The following is a 22,333-nucleotide window of genomic DNA, read 5'->3' on the forward strand; positions in this document are numbered from 1 at the left end:
AGAAAACTAATATGCAACACTTAAATAAACGACAACCACTGAGTTACAGGTCCCTTATATCATGTTCTCAAATCTAGATATCATCTCCCATTTAGAAAAAAACACGTGAAAAAATGAACCTTTTATGTGTTGCTCTCCTAGCTACAAAATGTATCCAAAGTCAAAGATGTAGAACATATTCTATCATAACATTTGGTAACTAATGTAATCACTGTCTCCTCCATGCCTGTCTTGAAAAAATATTAAATAAATAACACTCCTAATGCTCAGATTGGTTGTCACCGTGCAACACAGTTAATAACACCATATAGGAAAAACATAGAACTCCTTTCGTTATAAGACACTGTCAAACATCCAATTTGAAACATACTATCCACACTCATCTGTGTCCACACTTGTATATTCTTAATAAATAAAAAAAAATGTTGCTAAATTGAGAGGTTCAAATTAACATTTAACAATTTAATAAGATTAAAAGTATCCGATCCCAGCTCTTGATTGATTTTCACATGATAATACGAATTTCCGTGCTTAAGACATTAAATTTATTTGCGGTAGTTCATATGATAACCTTAAGCCAAAAGTAAACCCCTCAGCCGGAGCTAGGAATCTACACTTTTGTATAACCCCCAAGTTACATTCTTTTAATTCAGTTGTGTTTAATGGAGTCAATCCTTTATCCAATAGATAATACATCAGTTTAGATTCGAAATCAATACAATCCAAATTCTATACAAAATTAAACATAAGATAAATGTCACAAAAATTCTCAATTTGATATCTCTTTAAGATCAATTGTAATTGCATTTGCTAAAAATTCACTTCATCTTTTGTCCAGTATACGAGTTCGTATTGATGGGATACTGCAACGAGTTGCTTACATGTGCCTTAAATCTCGGTCTAAACTGAGGCCTAGTTTGCTTCAATCTTACATTTTGCCTGCCTTCAGGAAAACAGTTTTGTCTGGGGCACTGAATGATAAGTGGGTGCTGATCAAAGCATCTTAAACAAGAATGAGTATAAGCACATGATTGATTCACGCATGAACCTGGTAATTGAATGCGTAACATTTTAAGCACCCCATGCTTATTGCCAATACCAATACTAGACGGATGATACATATCGAGCAGCCATAAGTCAGGGTCAACGAAAGCCCAAGAACCAGCTGGATCCTGTGACATTCTGAGACGAAATTGTTCATCGTACGACTTCCATCCTAGTGCACACCACTTAGCGCCTAGCCGTAACTATGCATGTACTTGAGTAAATCTTGAAAAACAGTCGAGTGAGCAGTAGTACAAAATATACTAATATAGACTAAAAAACGCATCTGGCCAGTTACACAATGTACCTATTTGTGTATATTCCGGGGGAGGGGAAGTAACTGACTATCTTTTCGGGTATAACTGTGCCGACAGCACTTTCCAAATCATACCCTGTTCTAACCAGAAAACATTGCAAAACATACTCTGTTCTAAACAGAAATATTGAATAAAAATCACCTGTTCTAGACATAATAATTAACTGATTTAAAATTTACATTTCAAATCCTATTCATGTATTTATTAAAGTTGAGCATACACGTGTTTCTATTATGTAAACAATCACACGTGAGTGTGTGTCCGCATAGTGGTCATCTATTGGTGTTTATATTAGATAATCAGGTTTATGTTTTAAATATATGATATTTCGGATTGGTCAATATTTGTCGCACTGCGTAAATATATATAGTATGATATTGATATGGAAATAGCACGGGATTTTTAAAGCGCAAATAGTTGTCTTGTTAAAATAAGTTAAGATATATTGTCATTCGACGCTCGTATACCGTTCAGAAAAGTGCAGTTTAGTTTAGGTAAAGACCCCCCCCCCTTTCGAGTTGTATGCTTGTATTTATGAAATGTTTTTACGCATATATAGATAGATATTAATACTATTAGTATGACATTGTTCGGTTGATCATGAAGATATATAATGTATTATGTATATGTATATATGATTTCTCATTTTGATTTTCTATTTTGTAGGCTGTAGTGTACTACGCAGCGGTGATCCGGTATCTGATGATATCGGGACTCTTAATTTTCTTTTTTAATAAAATTATCACAGTAAGCTGCACATGCTGGCGAGCTATTCCTATGAAACAAGTGTTTGTTTTTATTTTATGTATACTTTATATACGTTTGAGGTGACGAATTAAAATATAATTACATATAGCGTTTGTTTAACACATATTATATTTCACGTGTACTTTATTATGGACTGAACATTAATCAATACATCACACAAAGACGTATGTATACAAGAGATATCGAACAGACCGTCAAAAACAAAATGAAAACAGACACTCGGGATATTATAGATGAAGGTTTGTAGTAAATATGGTTCGGTTGTAGAAATTTGAAAGTATTAACATTTGTCCTCGACTAAGATACCACTTCAATTTAGACGCACTGTAATATCCACCTCTGACACTCTCGTTTACATTGTTTTCCTACACGTACCATACATGTTCATGAATGTTAGAGATTGGTACTTAGTAATTCTCGATGAGACAGCAAGCCAGCTACACAGAAAAAAAACAAGACTGCATTTACAATTTGTGATAACTTGCCTGTTTATTATCATTGATTTACTGTAGGTTGGGCCATAAAACAAGAATATGTTTGCCCTAACCATACCTACCCACAAAATAGCTGCCTACTCAAAATCTTTAATTGTCCTGGTGTGAAAAAGTTTTTGTTTAATCAGATAGGCATGAAGACTTAAAAACCTCTGACACTTCAATTTGTCTTTGCCGAAAAAAATAAAATAAAATGCCTACCTTAGTACCTACCCGCTGTCTCGACCTTTGGACAGTGTTTCGGCAAACCAAAATATTTTTGATAAGCATTTGCTGACAAATATTGTATATGAAAAATATCCAATAAGCAAATTTACAACACACGTACCAAATATTGAGATGAAGATAATTCCAAACGGAATAAAAACGTAAATAAAAAGGTTTGAAAATCAAGTTAAACAATGGAATTGTTGTTTACTTTATGTCCAGTGACATATATTGTAAAATGTAGAAGAACATCAACACCTTTTTGGAAGTAACACTATTTACATGACTTTTTTGTGTGTTGTGTTGTGCATACAAATTAAATAAGTTTAACTAGAGACTTCCGTTGGTGTAAAGTTTTACCAAAACATGTAAAAACTACAATTTTGTATCAAAATGCATTCAACGGCATTATTCTGCACTGAGTAAAGTTTTGATTTGATCTGATGGAAATATGTAAGTTTTTGAAAAAAATAATATCTATTCTTTTTTCAGAGATTATTTTACGTGCTAATTACGTTTTTGGACGCATAAATCCTCCAGTAAAATGTAGTAGCGTCGACGAAATAGATGTCTCTCACTTTGTGTTAATCTATCAGGCCCTGACAGAGGAGGGAATTCCAGGTTTGTGTCGATTTATACCAGATATTGATAGAAACGACAAATTCCATGGTTACAAGGCAACATTTACTGTATCTCGAAATGAATGAGAAAAACACGATTTAATTTTTTTTAAATACGTGAAGTATAATCCTTTCTACGTTATTTTCTTCAACTTGAGACCTCAATATTCTATAAACGGACTCAAACATGTTATAACCATATAAAAACAGCCAGGTAACACAGATTCAATTCTCATCGGAGCAATTGACAATTGAAAATGGGCTTTAACCTTATTTTGTTACTATTTACAGATACAAGAATAATTAAATGTTACAGTAAAAAAAATCTAAGAACAAATGGTAAAATAAGAACTTTTGAAACAAAATAAGGTCGAACAAAAAGAGTTTTGAATTGAAGGTCAATTAGGCCATCTCACTTGAGTGTTTATATTCCAAAACTCTGGGGTTGGTTTTTTTTTTTCGGAAAAAAAAATTTAAATATTTCTCGATATTTCGATTTTACTCCTTTGAGTAATTGTAAAACAAATGATCGCCTTATCTTGTAATGTTTATTTCGTCCTTATAGGGTCAAAGAATGTGTCTTCAGAAAGAACAAAGCAAACCATTGGCCAGTTTATGATCAACAGCATATCAGACGACATTCTACAACTGCCATTAGATCACGTGACAGGCAAGGGTATTGTGGATAAAGACAGAAGAGTTCTGAAAGATCTGTTAGACATATTTATCGAATTGATCGAAGCGTCAGACTTTGATCCGGAAAATAGTTTGTTTACCGGTATATTTAATGTTAACTAAAGTGATGGTTTATAGAAATTGATTTTAGAAATTATTGAAAAGAAACATTTATTCATGTTTAATATTTGTTTTATTGGACATAGTTTACTTCTAAGTATTGCTTTCCTTGTTTTCATGGACAAAAGTCAGTTTTGATGTAACAATCGGGACAATCCAATGACGTTACAAGCATATTTACAGGTTTTAAAAGTCAACACCTCTAATGCATCGGCTGCAAGTCGACCGGATTATTATACTTAAAGAACAGTACATAACGAAATGAAACGCTTATATCTAATTCAACCAAAAATAAATTCTACTTATAAATTTGTTCGAAACAATGCTGTAAAATATTTTAAAGTTTAAATGCAAATATTTGATTCTCTTTAATATGTCAGGAACAATAAGTTCGAAACAATGCTATGTATGTCAAATCTGTTTAGTTCAAACAAATTTTCTATTCCCTTTATTCTGTCAGTAGATAGATATAAGAAGATGTGGTATGAGTGCAAACGAGACTACTCTATCCAAGTCACAATTTATAAAAATAAACAATTATAGGTCAAATTACGGTCTTCAACACGGAGCTTTTAGCTCACACCGAACAGCAAGCTATAAAGGGCCTCACAAATTCCTAGTGTAAAACTATTCAAACGGGAAAACAAACGGTCTAATCTATATTAAAAAAACGAGCGGGTTTAAATGTTTTGATAGGTACCAACCTTCACCCTATTGTGAAGAGTTGTTTCATTGGCATTCGTACCGCATCTTCTTTTTTTTATACCATAGTGTAGTTTTTCCAGTGGAGGTTATATTCCAGAATATTAACTTCTCTTTGAACAAAAATTATGAAGAACCTTCTTTTCTATAGTTTCATAAAAACGCGTGAAATACTGGCCACTGGACGTTAAATCAATAAATCCAGTGAAGATCATAATACAAAATATTTTTTGAAATTGCTTTCGGGCCCAATGACATGAAGAAACATCGTTCCCATAACACTCCTCCTTTTCTGTTGTAAGAAAAAATTGTAAAGAGATGCATTAATTAGTTTGTCTTTTACCAATAATCAAAAATATTTCATTATAAAATTTAACATATTTAGCTTAAATAGTACTGTATTTATTACAGCAAATTAATGACAATAAAATTGTACAATCTTATATTGTCGAAGTGAAAGTGGATTCGGGAACCAATTGCGTACGGATTTCAAGTTGGACATCCGTAAACAAATTTTGAAAAACTTATATCAGTCTTCCATGTAGCAAATTGTTTCATTTAGCAAATTGACCAACTGATAAAATTCTCTAGATGATTAATACTACTTTAACATGTACACTGGAGGTTTGGAGAGTAAACTATGAATATACGATAAATATTTATTTAATTGTCATTGGTAAAATAGTAAGGTTTTTTTAAATGAAGATCAAGCGGTTTATTTGAAGACAGTAAATATGTTTTTTTTTACTTTAGTTCAAAGCCCGATTTGTCAAAGACTTTTCAGATAATACGACACTTATTTGTGGAATTTTAGATTTACCACAATAACACTTTAGATTAATAGATAAGTTATTTATCTATCAAGTCGATAAACATTTTTTGTATTAGTGATTTATAAATATGTATTATTCACAAAATCTGGGACTATCATGATAGTAAAACAGTCCCAGGCAAAATCAATTGATGAAAAAGGAAAATTGAATGGAAGGAAAATATAAAAAATAATATAAGTAAACATCGCTCTTAGGTTTTTCACTTATTTCGCACGTGTTCCATCCGTGCTTCTGTGTTGATTGTAAATAAAGGTCAGGATTCGGTCAACTTTGGCAACACAAGCTGAAAATTAAATAAAAAGCCATAGTTTGCGATCAACAATCTTCAAATCAATTTATGTTGTCAATCGAACGTTCTTGTTACGGAACAATTGTAATAAAATAAAGTGCACACACTGATGACTTGATTTTAAAAATGTCTGCATGAGTTGTGTCAATAGTTATAACATTAAAAGAAACAAAAATTGAGGCAAACCTTAATATTAAGGACTAACTTGCAACATACAATTAATTACTTGTAAAGAAGACGAAACATTTCAGTTTGTGCACTCTTGTTTAAATATATATAAATATACTGAATACACTAGATTATTCAGTACAAATACAGTTTAACTTAATGAATTTCGTACTGCGACTTTGGCGAAATTAGTGCAATTAGATTTCTTTATCTGGAGATAATCCGCTCAAACTAAATAAATGATAAGGGTCGTCCTAATTTTGCAAGAAAGGCGAGAGTTGTTTTCTCCGTGTTGACGTCCTCACTGTGACTTTGAGATGAAGAACATCAATAAAAGCACTGTTTCTTTGCTCTTTTTGTGTTTTTTTGTTGGTTTGCTGTACGTGTACTGATTTTGTGTCATGAATGAATACCACATATCCTTTGTTTTCTACTATTTTCTCGTTTCAGACACTTCTTCACTTTTGACGGATAGCAGGACTATTCCATCAAACATCAGGTATGTAAAATGTACAAAAGTGCCATACTACGGAAGCCCATAGGGAAACTACAAAAAATAATATTATATAGTTATCTCAATCTATATTATATCGTTATTTTGAAATATTTATTTCGTTATCTCGATATAAATATCTTGTTATAACGATAAATTCATTTCGTTATTTCGATATATTTATTTCGTTATTTTGATATAATGATATTGTTACTTCAATATAATTATTTCGTTATCTCAATTTAAATACATAGTTAAGGTGGGGTTGTTGAACCTTTTTGAAAATAACTCATAAATGAAAAATAATTATACAGATATCAAAATCTAGCTGAGAGTTAAATTGATCAGTACAAGTCATTTATGATCTACTTCTGCCGAAATTTAAGTTCAGGTTGATCTGAAAATTCGTTTCAGAGCTAAGCTATCGTTATCAATGGAAAGATGGCGACAGGGGCTAGTCGAAACATTTTACCAGTGTAGAAATTTTTGTATTTTTTTGGATTTCAACCAAAAGATGTCACAGCAAACAAGTACAGTATGTTCCCAGATGTTATTTGAAATCAATTCATCAACAAAAACAATATTTATTAATGGCAAGTAGTAGTAAGAAGAAGAATAAACGAAAACGAAAACAAACAGGGTCGCCATTTTCAAACAAAAAGAAAAAGATGGCTGACAAAAAAAACTCAAAGAACTCAAAGAGTAAAGAACAAAGCCCAGCTTGCTCCATACCGCAAACACCACAAACTAACCAGGAAACGAGCCAGTCACCTTTAACCAGTAATGTTTATTCTGCTGCCCACCAAACATTGTATGGTTCTTACCCAGGCTATCCGTTTACACCTTTTCAACCACCAGCACCCCATACTACACCAGCAACTATGATGCAGAGTCATCATCAACAATTGCCGCCTGCTATGATGTCCTCCATGCCACTATTAACACCATCACCATACCAATACACAAATCCAGACTTAAATAAATTTATGTGTGAAGTGACAGAAAGACTTAAAAAATTAGATATGCTAGAAGACATACTAAAAAGGGTTGTCTCCATGGAAACACACTGCATGAAAATAGACTGTGAAGTTTCTAACATGAAAGAACAAATAAAGACACATACTAACACTATCATGAACATTGATCAAGGACTAAGTGAAATGTCAAACAGAGTACAGAACATGGATGAACAAAATTACTTTCTATTTGAAGAAAACAAACAATTAAAAGAGAAGGTAATAGAACAACAGTCAAGATCTATGAGGGAAAACTTGATATTTAAAGGTGTCCCAGATGAGTACAATCCAGAAGAGGACACTGAAGCAATTCTTAAAGATTTTATTAAGAGTGAAATCCAAATAGAGGAGGAAATAAACTTTCATGTTGTCCATAGACTTAAACCAAAACAGGACAAGAGTCCAAGGGGCATAGTGGCTAAGTTTGAGCGACGAAAAGACAGAAATATGGTGCTTAGTGCTGCAATTCAAAAGCTGAAAAACAAAAAGCAATTTGTTGTCCATGAACAATATCCTATCGAAGTCATAGAGCGGAGGCGAGAACTAGTTCCCATACTGAAGGATGCCCGAACTAAAGGACACACGGCGGTTCTAAAGGAAGATCGACTTTATATTGATAACAAACGCTACTATCCTAGGACAACCAGACAACATCCTCCACCTTCTGCTGCAATGGACCAAAATGGTGAATAAGACAGATGTACAAGAGGACAGAGAAGTGACATTGACAATAAAAATATTCATAAAAACAATGTATGTGTGAAAAATGATCTCACTATATTTTACTTGAATGTGTGTGGTTTAAAATCTAAGTTGAAATTTAAAGAATTTACAGATAATATACTAAACTATGATATTTCAATATTTGTTGAAAGCAAACTTGATAATCTAGATGTCCTAGATGTCCCAAAAGGTTATACATATGTAACAAAAAATAGAAAAAAAATGTGTAAAAAATCAGGTGGTATAGCAGTTATTTTCAAAAAAAGCTTAGAAACAAGTTTAACATTTTTATCAAGTGAAAGTCAATTTGTACAGTGGATGAAAGTAACAAAAAGCATTTTTGGTCTGCAAAATGATGTAATTGTAGGCTGTATTTATATACCACCTGAAGGTTCGAAATATTCAAATTTAGAAGCTTTTGATGAAATCGAGAATGAATTAATGTCTCTTAAGAAGGTATCAGATGTACATACGGCTCTTATTGGCGATTTTAATGCAAAGACCGGCATTTTGAATGATTTTGTATTAGCTGATGAAACTCTTTTAGATCTATTTCACTTAGACACTGACAACGAAATTATTTCATATATGTTAGATTATGAAAATCTTAAGTCTTATAATATTCCATTACAAAGAGTGACACAGTGTAGTTGTCAACCTAATACTTATGGGTATAAATTGCTAAATTGCTGTAAAAAATTAAATATGTATATTGCTAATTCCCGTATTGGTGTAGATAAAGGTGTTGGTAAAACTACATGTAAAAATACAAGTGTAGTAGATTATTTATTGTTATCGTCAAAGCTTTTTACAATAGTCAAAGAATTTGAAATACAACAGTTTGATCCACTGTTATCTGATGTGCACAGCGCAATACACATTACATTAAAGTCACAAAGTACGTCACATAAAAACAACTCTGTTACGTCAAACCAAACACCAAAAACCAGGTGGCATGATAACAAACGAAACCAGTTTGTCAATACAGTTCATAACAAAAAAGAACAGTTATCGGCAATACTAAACGACCTTCACACTTTACACTCGAGTGATCATTGTACTCAACACGAAATTGACAAAGTTGTTGATAGTATTGGCGAAATACTCGTATCATCTGCAAACGAAACATTTATTAAAAAAACACGCACTACAACACAAAGAACTAACCAGAAACCATGGTATACAAAACAGTGTTACGATGCTAGAAAAAATTTTCACAAAGCAAGAAAACAATACAATTTACACAAAAATGAAACAAATCATAAAAAATTACTTGACTTTAGCAAACAATATAAGCAGATTACAAATAAAGCTTACAATGATTATCAATTTAATCTTGAAAGCAAGATTAGAAATACGGCACAAACAAATGGCAAGGAATTCTGGAAAATCTTGAATAACTTTAATAAAAAAAGTAAAGATGATCCAAACATTATATCTATGGAATCTTTGTACAATTATTTTAAGGACTTAAATATGAATGATATGGATGAATGTAATAATGATATAGATGTTAACCTTAATGATATGTCACCAGAATTAAATGAATTATTGAATGATCCTATGACTGTTGATGAAATAAAAAATGTTGTAAAGAAGTTAAAAAATGGCAAATCTGCTGGACAAGATGGTATACTAAATGAATATATTAAAAATACATTAGATGATATGATGCCTATATATATTTCGCTATTTAATATCATTTTAGACACGGGTCTTGTACCTGAGAGCTGGGGTATGGGAATAATGATTCCTATTTTAAAAAATAAAGGATCTAAATTAGATCCTAGTGCATACAGGGGTATAACCCTTAACTCCTGTCTTAGTAAAACATTTACAGCCGTATTGAATTGTAGATTAAACACATTGTCAGAGGAAATTGAATTAATTTCTGAGGCCCAAGCAGGGTTTAGAAAAGGCTTCTCAACTGTAGACAATATATTCATTTTACATGCCCTTATATCACTATATTTTTCTGCAGGAAAAAAACTGTTTTGTTTTTTTGTAGATTTTAAAAGTGCTTTTGACACAGTCTGGCGAATGGGACTGTGGCAAAAAATGCAAAAATCAAATATTCAGGGTAAAATTTTTAAAGTTATATATAATATGTATCAAAATATTAAAACATGTATAAGGAAAGGAGACGAAGTATCAGCGTTTTTCAGTTGTGATGTAGGAGTAAAACAGGGAGAGAATTTGTCTCCTTTCCTCTTCTCATTATTTTTAAATGACCTTGAAAGTTTCTTGTTAGACAACAATGTCGATTGTTTACAAAAGGTCTATGCAAAATGTGAAGAAAAATTGTCTTGTCTACTTAAACTCCTAATTATCTTATATGCAGACGATACTGTGCTATTGTCTGAAACAGAAGAAGGTCTTCAACAGGCCTTGTTAGCGTTTGAGCAATATTGTAATTTATGGAAACTTCGTATTAATACAAACAAGACAAAAATTGTAATATTCAGCAAGAGAAAATTTAAACCAAAAATTGTATTTAATATTTATGGTGAAAATATTGATGTACAAGATTCATATTCATATCTTGGTGTTATGTTCAATTATAATGGTAGTTTTTGTACTGCTAAAAAGAAATTATTGGATCAGGCAAATAAAGCATTGTATGCTTTACTGCAGAAAATAAGAAATTTGTCAATTCCATTAGATTTACAATTAAAATTGTTTGATTCACTCATTACTCCAATTCTTGTCTACTCAAGTGAAGTATGGGGATTTGAAAATAAACAGGGTATAGAAAAAATACACTTGCAGTTTTGTAAGAGAATTCTCAATTTAAGAAACAATACTCATAGCTATATGGTATATGGAGAACTTGGACGTTCTCCAATGGAAGTTATCATTAAATTGAGAATGGCGTTATTTTGGAACAACCTTTTATCCAGTAGTAACAAAATATCTAGTATTTTGTATAGACTTATGTTTAAACTTCACGAGAGTAAGCAAGGACATTTTAAATGGATTTCTTATGTTAAATCTATTTTTGATGAAACAGGGCTTAGTTTTATATGGAATGATCAAATGTATATGGATAAGAATATTCTCAAGTCTATTCTAAAACAGAATTTGACTGATCAATTTATTCAAAATTGGTTCTCGCAAATTAATAGCTCATCTAGGGGGGAATTTTATGGACTTTTTAAACATGAATTTAAACTGGAACCATATCTACTTAGATTGGCTGTATCTGATAGATTATATATGTGTAAGTTAAGATGCTCAAATTTAAAATTTCCTATAGAGACGGGAAGATGGGCAAAGATCCCTAAACAAAATAGAATTTGTCATTTATGTAACTTTAATATTGGTAACGAATATCATTATATGTTTACTTGTACATATCCACAAATCGTGGACCTGCGCAAAAAATTTATCCCACATTATTACAATACAAATCCATCAGAGATCAAAATGATTGGAATGCTGTCAAATTGCAATGTAAAATTATATCGTAATATTTGTAGATTCTTAAAAAACATTATCAAATATCTATAATTATTCACTTTTTTATACATATGTAAAAACTCACATATTCATGACATTGTGTTAAATCCAAATGATATAGACTGACTGTATATACACATGAAAGTGTCACGAGAATCACGTGCATGATTGTTTATTGTGTGTTAGCTCCTGTTGTCGTATATATATACATGTTTATCATAATTGTATTGTAATTACTGTATAGATATTTAGTATATTTATGTATGTATGTATATTGACCTCTTGTACACTGTTGTGTCTGAGGATAATAAAACTTTGAATCTTGAATCTTGTTATTGACAAAGCAAGTCGGTATATACGATTTAAATTGCAATGCTCTGGTGACCCTAATTAACCCGAACGACGTAGGAGTTCGGGTTAAAGGGTCATCCAGAGCGTGCAGGTTAAATCGTATATACCAATTTGATTGGCCAATTACTGTTTTAACACATGACACCATCAATTTACGTGATCATTTTGGAAATATGCGGACGATAAACGGAATCAGCTGCTCCTATGAAAGTTTCCTGTAGGGTTATATATATCTTTATTCTTATAAACCAAAGTACAATGGTATAGAGAAATATACAAATAAATTAACATAGTATAAAGGTTAAGAAGGGAGATATACGCTTTTATGGAGTTAAAGATTGGTATAACGAAGTGTTTAATTAATATTTTTTTAATATTTAGCCTTCTTTATTGAAATATTTTTTAGAGGATTGCGATTTAGTGGTAGAGTTTTTTATGCCCCACCTACGATAGTAGAGGGGCATCATGTTTTCTGGTCTGTGTCTCCGTTCGTCCGTTCGTCCGTTCGTTCGTTCGTCCCGCTTCAGGTTAAAGTTTTTGGTCAAGGTAGTTTTTGATGAAGCTGAAGTCCAATCGACTTGAAACTTAGTACACTTGTTGCTTATGATATGATCTTTCTTATTTTAAAGCCAAATTAGACTTTTGACCCCAATTTCACGGTCCACTGAACATAGAAATGAAAGTGCGAGTTTCAGGTTAAAGTTTTTGGTCAAGGTAGTTTTTGATGAAGCTGAAGTCCAATCGACTTGAAACTTAGTACACTTGTTGCTTATGATATGATCTTTCTAATTTTAAAGCCAAATTAGACTTTTGACCCCGATTTCACGGTCCACTGAACATAGAAATGAAAGTGCGAGTTTCAGGTTAAAGTTTTTGGTCAAGGTAGTTTTTGATGAAGCTGAAGTCCAATCGACTTGAAACTTAGTACACTTGTTGTTTATGATATGATCTTTCTAATTTCAAAGCCAAATTAGACTTTTGACCCCAATTTCATGGTCTACTGAACATAGAAAATGAAAGTGAGAGTTTCGGGTTAAAGTTTTTGGTCAAGGTAGTTTTTGATGAAGTTGAAGACCAAACAACTTGAAACTTAGTACACATGTTCCATATGGTATGATCTTTCTAAATTTATTGCAAATTTAGATTTTTTATCCAATTTCACGGTCCATTGGACATGGAAATTGATAGTGCGAGTGGGGCATCCGTGTACTTAGGACACATTCTTGGTTTTTTTTGTTTCTCTAATTTATCCTCAATTTTTATATAAGTGACGAAATTGTGTAGACACCTTTCTATTTGAAAACTGTACTATATGTTGCCCTCTAGATGTCATTGGTTTGTTTTTGTCGTGTGATTATTGTCTCACTAACGTATGATTATACACCGGGTACCTTTTTTAGGTTCGTTTGTTGTACTTTTTAAATGCGAAAATAAATGAAAACTGAAAGGGTTGTTGAGTATAAATTGCTTGCCTTTCTTTGCGACCTCTAACCTCTATTTAAAAATATTAAGTAAACTGAAGAAAAATGTTTCGACGTTACGCGCGATGTTCGTACTTCATTGAAAAAATTGACGTGTTCGGCAAAATACAGGTCTCAAAATTGCAAATGTGTAACTTAAAATAAATTTCTGTTGTAAGCATTTTAAAATAAAAGGTTTTTCAAAAGAAAAACGAAGAAAATAATTGTATAAACTATGTTTTATGTTATATGCGACAAGCTTCAATTTAAAAAAAACGGGACTTAACTCAAATTTACGGCAATTTTTTACTTACCCGTGCAATGATAAAATCGAATTGAAATGATTTTTCGAAATGTTATCATTCTCAATTTTCAAAAAATCTAAAATACATCAATTTCCTACTAGTAATTTAAAATCACCGTCGATTTTTTGGAGTCTTACTAGAATGTCGCACTAGTTAATCTACTAGTGGATACAAACTTCACATTAATATTTTACTCACACCCGGACAAGCTAATATATATTTTATGTTATTCATGCGACGAATGTATACTAGTTAAAAACTCAAGTGCATGGTACCAATGAGGTCGTGCCTTTATATATTGATATTTGACCTGATGAAAAACATACTGACGAAGACGACACAACTGACACTGAATATACAATGACTGACTTAATTGCAGAGAGAACTCTACTGTCCCTATAAAAGGATGAAGAAAATGCAAAGTGCTATTTATTTTACGCATTTACTTGCCCTGAAACTCTAAGAAAAATTGAAGATGACGATTTAGCGGGGCGTTTCTAAAAAAAAGAAAAAAATGCTTCATGGACCGTACTTCGAAGCATATTTGAATAGATTCAAAATAATCGTTTTAATTGATTAGACAAAAACTTACAGCACGATACTACACGAAATAGTCGTTATTATGCTATCAGAGCAGTTACTCTCCAGTTAAGAGTTAATTTCCGATTTTTACCTACGTCCCGAAGCCGTCCGTTTGGACTCTCGTACTAGAAAAAATGAAACTTCAAGGTAGACTATATATGCAATGAATGTTGCTATGACAATATATGATTTATGATCAATACAGACATAAAAAAAACCATCAAGATTAACATAGACTTACAGTTTCTAGTAAATATCCTTAGGAATGTAATTTGTTTCAAAGGTGAAATAGAGATTGAAAATATAACTACGATACAAAGCAATACGTTCCAACAAATTAAGATGCATTTATCAACCAAGCTCCAGATTCTTGATATCTTTTTTGTTATACCGACGCTAGTAAACAGTGAAGGTATTAAAATACTTATTTAGTTATTGTTTCCATGTACACACCTATAAAATGGAATGTATTGATCACAAACCATTAAACAAACACGCATTAATCATTTGTCAATAACATAAACGTTAGTAAAGTTTAACTTCTTTAAAAGATAAGCTTGTTTACCGAAAAAGTCGCGACGTCGTGTTACACTTGTACATGTACGAACATCGCGCGTAACGTCTTCTCTTTTCAATCTCTAACTCCCCATCCCCATCCCCCTTCAAAATTTTGTTTTCTACTGTATTAAATTTTTGAGAGTTGTCTGAGCTAAGCTAAGTCTGATTGATCTGCTGCTGATCCCCCTAAAATATTAGGTAAACTGAATAAAAAAAAATGTTTCTCTTTTCAATCTTTACCCCCCCCCTTTCCCCCTCCAAATTTTGTTTTCTACGGTATTAATTTTTGAAGACATGTCTTGTATAAGCAAAGACTGATTGATCTGCGGCTTACACCTCTTTAATATGATCCTCATCAAATTCAATCCTAGTCACTAGAATGCCGGGCATACTTATCTTATTAGTCGTAATAAAATCCATTGAGTATGAAATCCACGTCAGATTTACTTTAATTGTTTATTCTAACATACACCCCTTTTTGACAGAAGTTACATAAAAATAATTTTGACTGTGAAACACTGATTTAATAATTATATTGACAAAATATTTTGTTTTATGTCCCCACCCTTTGTCATGTTTAGCCTAAAATCGTCAAAAAATGTTTTAAGTCTCGCTACACTCGGTGATAATTTTTTTAATATGATAGAATAACGCCCCTTTCAAAATTCAGAAACCGTCCCTAAAGATAAAAATAGATTTGAACTGTGCAGTATATCTGAGGTAGTTGCACACCTTTGCTGTGCATTATCCAGATAATAGCACATTAAGAACAAAGAGAGTTTACCCATGTCATGTGTAAAATATGTTTGTTAAATGTTTCTAGTTAAAAGCTGCAATCTGGAATCACTATTATCGTGAAGATGTACACAATACAATTAAACAAGAAAAATGATAGGTTACATTTAATTGATAAAATTGAAACCTCAATATAGAAAAGGACGTCAATGGGGAAGTCACTTGTCATTTTTGATGCATATATGGATCTGGATCTGTATATGTTTTTAACAGCCATTCCTTTGTGGACTTTTAACAGTCATTACATAAGTTATAGGCCGTTAGTTTTCTCGTTTGAACTGTTTTACATTGTCATTTCTGATGATGTATGGGTGTTTAGAGTCCGACTATCCTGTCTGGATATCGCGGACTGTAGCAACCTATTCTATAGACTGGAGTCTGTCGGTCTTTTTGCCTTCATTTTACTCCGACTGCGTTGGTCTTGCTGGTACGGAGTATCAGGACGTGCTGCTTGTATGGCGGATTGTATTGCCTCTTTGGATTGTTCATTGTAGACAGGCGATGTGTGCGGTGGTGTGCGCAGTAGGTCTGGATGGTCGATGTCAAACCCATCTTCATAGTCGATCCTACTGCGCTTGCCTCTGTCATTGGTGGAGGTGTAAAATACCAGGCGGTGGCAGGCCTTGTTGGGGTTGTAGGGACTCAGGTGACAATATCCCTATTGACTACAACCCCAACTGGTTCCCCTTTGTACTTAGGTGGTGTTAGAACATGTCCAACTACGCTGTCTCTTGCCTCTGTTTGTGTGTTGGTAATTTGTTGGACTTGCTCAGCAGGTATCACGAAATATATTCTATTTTCATCTACTTGAAATTCAGGGTGAATCTTGAATTAATTAAAACGATAAACATTAAGAAATAATACAAATTACTTAATTCATGCGAAATATGTTCTATTTTCATCGACTTGAAATTACAAACTCATTGTCATTTCTTGTCATTTCGGTGCCTTTTATAGTTGCATATGCGGTATGGGCTTTGCTCATTGTTGAAGGTTGTACGGTGACCTATAGTTTTTAAGTTCTGTGTTATTTTGGTCTCTTGTGTAGAGTTGTCTCATTGGTAATCATAACACATCTTCTTTTTTTATATTCCTATATATGTAAACGTTAAACAGCATCCTCTTCTATAAATATAAAAACCAAATATTTGTGATACCAACTCTTAATTTTTTAATTTTGTTATCTGATTTCTATACATTATTTCTTGTACAACAGAGGCTGTGGTACTCCTCTAGTCATTATTCATACTAAGGATATATATCTATTGATTTTTGTTCCATGCCTTGAGAGATATCGAGGAATGCATGGGTGCACTGATACTCTCATTTATTCTGATGATATATATCTATTGTTTTTCTTTCAATAGACATGCCTTAAGAGGTATCAAAGTTTGCGCATCACAGATGGTCTCATTCATACTAAAGATATATATAATCTATTGTTTTCTATTCAATAGAAATGCATTGAGATACACCGAAGAGAGTGCCGCGTAGATGCCCTCATTCATTCAAAGATATATATATATATATACATTTATTGTTTGCTATTCAATATACATTGTCCTTATTGTTATTGTTTTCTATTCAATAGACACGCCTTGAGAGATATCGAAGTAAGTGCCGCGCAGATGATGGGGTCGATATCAAAATTACACGATGCTGCATCATCAAAAAAGCCACAGGTTGGTTAACAATATCATTGTTATTTTAGAGCAAGATCCTCTTACCTTTCTGGAGCACCTGCGATCACTCAAATTTTTTGTGGCGTTTTCATTTTTGCTTTTTTTTTTAATTGTGAGTCTCCTTATTTGGTTTTTGACTATGTGATTACTTGACTATTTTTATAGTAATTATTTGATTATCTTGTTTAAAAAACCTAATGATTATATGACTATATTAGCAACAAGTTTGTGATTATATAATAACTTAGACACTACTTTGAGGGTCCTCATTTGTCTTCACCTAATGAGTTTGAAATTACCTCTGTTGTCTTCCACCTTACTTGTTTAATACTTAAACTTCAGCCGAAAAAAATAAAACAACAATGAGGTTGTTATAATTTAAAGTAGATGAAAATAGAACATATTTCGCATGAATTAAGTAATTTGTATTAGTTATTAATGTTTATCGTTTTAATAAAGACAACATTCACCCAGAATTTCAAGTCGATGAAAATAGAACATATTTCGCATGAATTAAGTAATTTGTATTATTTATCAATGTTTATCGTTTTAAGTAAGACAAGACTCACCCAGAATTTCAAGTAGATGAAAACAGAACATATTTCGCATGAATTAAGTAATTTGTATTATTTATCAATGTTTATCGTTTTAATAAAGACAAGATTCACCCAGACCACGCCTACACAGTTTACGTCATCGTGTACCAGCCCTGTTACATGGGGAAAAGTTCTGTACAATTATCAAGACAAAGGTAATTGCCATATTTTTTATTTACATATGAATATTTTTAATGTTCCGTGTTGTTTTAATTTTCAATAGAATTTGTCAAGTCTTACATATTTGTATTGCTATCGACGAATATTTCCAATTAAATCCAAACAGTTATGCTTCCTTCCGACGAGAGTGTCTGGGTTGGCATTTACAGATTCATCAAAATTAAATGTACAGCATTTAAATTTTAATGAACTTTCTTCCCAAACATGTATGAAATATTTGCCACTGGACGTTGAACAACCCACAGTCAGTCATTTATGAGGTGGTTTGTGTATAATAGTAAGTTGATACTTGATACTTGATACTTGATATATAATTGCATCATCATGCATTCATTTCAATTTGTAAAAAGCGAATGTATACAAGGACGTTACCCGTCCTATTCCAGTGACATCGAAATGTAAATATTCATGCGAATAACAAATGTTCGGTCGGATGTTCTCTCTAGCCATTCCGGCTTAATCCAATCGGCATCATCAGGTGAACCCGCTACTCTTCTTCTATCCAAAGGTTCGAGTTGGGACGAATTCGGCTTGCTCTACCAATAGATAATGACCGTAAAATAAAGCCTAGAGCTCTAAAAGTGACGTTAAACGCCCACACCTAATCGATTATCTATATTTGGTGAATGCCTGGTAATGTTCAACTGAACTTTAAATATGACCATACATGGTCAATTATGTAAAACTTATGAGATACTTGTAGTTAAACCTTGATCTCTTAAGACTGTCGACATATACTAATGTTGTTAAAGTCTCATTAATCTAATCGTGAATATCAATGTATTTATTCAATACTATTTGCAATAGGTAAACAGAACAAACAATTTGAAAGTCAGCACAAACCTGCCAGAAGAGCACTAGGATCATTGTCTAACTATTCTCCACGTCGTTTGACAAAAGCTTGCAAACCTAAACCCGTCATCAGTACAAAATGTAAACGTTCCAGTCCAGTTTTTATACAGAGGAAAAGGAGCACTGTGAAAACAAGACCAGGTCAGTAACTTTAATGTTTAAAAATATTATGTCAGAAAATTTTAACTTTTATTTAATTATTTTTGTCCAGGCATAATGTAAAATTCTACTTTTTTTTATCCTTACAAACATTTTTCGAATTTTTGCTCATAAAACATGGCTAAACCAATTCATCATAGATACCACAATAAGAGTTTTTTCTTACACCAGACGCACGTTTCGTCTACAAAAGACTCATTTGTGACGTCCTAATAAAAAAAAGTTAAATGACCAATATGTCCGAATGGTTTTGCCAAATACATAAATGAGATATAACGTACGTTTCAATGAAGCACGAATTAACTCCCTTTAAAAAATTACAAAAGCTAAAGACGTTACGCGCGATGTTCGTACATGTAAGCGTAACACAACGTCGCGAATATTTCGTAACGTTCAAGCCAAAACTTCGACTGAAACGTTGTTTTTAAGCATGTACGACATTCTTGTAAGACTCCGCAAAATCGACGGTGCTTTTTAACTACTTATTGAAAATTGATGTATTTTAGTTTTTGAAAAATTAGGAAAAATAACATTTTAAAAAATCATAAAATTCTACAATTATAAGAGCACTGACAAGCAAACAATTGACAGTAAATTTGAGTTGAATTCGTTTTTACGTCAAAAAATGGAGGTGCGACAACCTTTGAAAAATTGCTCATAAATTACCATATAAAATTTATCAGGATATTTGTGTTTAAATTCATAAAATTAAGCAAATTAGCATTGATGTAGTAAATACAAATCCTAAACTTTTTCCATTTTTGATAAATTCTTTTGGATTCTCAACTCTGGAATCCCAATTTTTTTCACGGTGGGACAGATTTGCCCTTGTAGTATGGAACGCTTTTTTCCTATGACGTCATCATAATGTCATAAAAAATGCATAAAAGACTGAAGGAACCTTTCTGTTGAATAATGGAGAAAAAAACGTTTTTCAAAATATTAAATAGTTTAGACGAAAATCATAGTTTAGTGGTTACAATAAATGAAATATGTTAAGCGGGACAGCCAAAAAATAGCCGTTTTTAACCGGATTTTTGTGACAAAAATGTCGGTTATTGATTTTGGGATGTATGGCGGGCGGGCGGGCGGGCGGGCGGGCGGGCGGTCGGTCGGTCGGTCGGTCGGGCGGGCGGGCGGCAATCAAATGTTGTCCGTGCATTAACTCATGAACCGCTCAACCAAAGCTTTTAAAATTTTAATATGTTGTTACTGACAACTAAATGAAGGTCAAGTTCTATAATGGCGATTTTGACTTTTACCGTTCAGGAGTTATGGTTCTTGAAAGATTGAAAATGGAATTTCCAGTCGTGTCCGTGCATTTACGCATGAACTGTTCTACCTAAGCTTCCCAAATTTATTATGTTGTTACTGATGACAAAATGGAGGTCAAGTTCAATAATGACGATTTTGACTTTTACTGTTCACGAGTTGTGGTTCTTGAAAGATTGAAAAAGGGTGTTTCCAGTCGTGTCCGTGCATTTATGCATGAACTGTTTTACTAAAGCTTCCCAAATTTTAATATGTTGTTACTGATGACAAAATAGAGGCCAAGTTCAATAATGACGATTTTTACTTTTACCGTTCAGGAGTTATGGTTCTTGAAAGATTGAAAAATGGTGTTTCCAGTCGTGTCCGTGCATTTTCTCATGAACCATTCAACCAAAGCTTTTGAAATTTGTATATGTTGTTACTGATGGCAAATTAGAGGTCAAGTTCAATAATGACGATTTTGACTTTTACCGTTCAGGAGTCATGGTTCTTGAAAGATTGTGAAATGGCGTTTCAATTTACGCTGTTGCATTTACTCGTGAACCATTCAATCTAAGCTTTTCAAATTTTTAAAAGATGTTGATACTGATGACAAAATGGAGGTCAAATTTGATATAGACGATTTTAACTTTCACCATTCATCAGTAATGGTTCTAGTGATATTGCCAGGACACAAATAAATATTAATAAATCCGGTTTGCTGTCGTTGTGACAGCCTCTTGTTTAAAGATGAAGCTTGTCGCCTGCAGCATAAAACATAGTTTCAACAATTATTTATTTCGTTTTTATTTAAAAAAAAACATTATTTTTTAAAATACGTACGATAGCAATGAATATTATATCACACAATTATATGTTTTGGACTTGCATCTTGCCAACTACACCGATTTTCTAATGAGGTACGAACATCGCGCGTAACGTCAAAACACATCACTTATATTGGAATTATTAATCTTCAAGATAATTCTATTCCAAAGAAAACAATACATTGCCATTGAGACCACTTTTTACCAGCTTCTTTAAGTCACCGTGTGGATCTCAACAACATACAATTACCGTATGACAAGTTATAAAAGGCCACAACATGACATTAGCAAAGTTCTGACTTATGCACAAAACAGTAAATGGAAAACATATATATTCTGACTTGGATTTGGTATTGTATATAACATGTATTGTACTCACAGTCAAGACAAAGATACCAATCAAAGAAAACAACGAACAAGCATTAGTCGACGAAATTGAAAGAGTTAAAGAAAGACGAAAAGAAATCACACAGCATATTAATCAGGTATGCTTATATATGTATCTATATTGCTCCAATTTGTTTTTACCTCTCAATTATTAAACAGTTGATTTCAGATATTACAGTTTTTTTACCCAATTAACCTATGGAAGAGATTTGTTGGGGGATATATTGGTGGTCTTTACTTTAGATTTTGAGTTAGTCGACACATCATCAAAAATACGTTCAAAATATTGATATGTTCAAATATGTTTCAAGTTAAAAAAAAATTGTTCATACAACTGCAAATCTAGTATTGAATGTTTAAATGTAATTTAAGTTTCATAGTAGTGCGAGTAAATAGTACTTTTATTTTGAACTGTAAATT

At 32.4% G+C, this 22,333-nt stretch overlaps 1 protein-coding gene across 1 annotated transcript; it reads left to right on the forward strand.

The window, feature by feature from the left end:
- The first annotated feature begins 2,277 nt into the window (after nucleotides 1-2,277).
- Nucleotides 2,278-22,265, forward strand: LOC143074169 (uncharacterized). The gene is made up of 9 exons (XM_076249718.1): nucleotides 2,278-2,368; nucleotides 3,323-3,451; nucleotides 4,016-4,216; nucleotides 6,688-6,736; nucleotides 17,571-17,661; nucleotides 18,319-18,412; nucleotides 19,245-19,430; nucleotides 21,908-22,011; nucleotides 22,260-22,265. Exons 1-9 carry the CDS (start codon nucleotides 2,296-2,298, stop codon nucleotides 22,263-22,265), a joined length of 933 nt encoding a protein of 310 aa, XP_076105833.1. The 5' UTR covers nucleotides 2,278-2,295.
- The last annotated feature ends 68 nt before the right edge of the window (nucleotides 22,266-22,333 follow it).

This window comes from Mytilus galloprovincialis, chromosome 5, assembly GCF_965363235.1.
Source record: "Mytilus galloprovincialis chromosome 5, xbMytGall1.hap1.1, whole genome shotgun sequence".
NCBI lineage: Eukaryota > Metazoa > Mollusca > Bivalvia > Mytilida > Mytilidae > Mytilus > Mytilus galloprovincialis.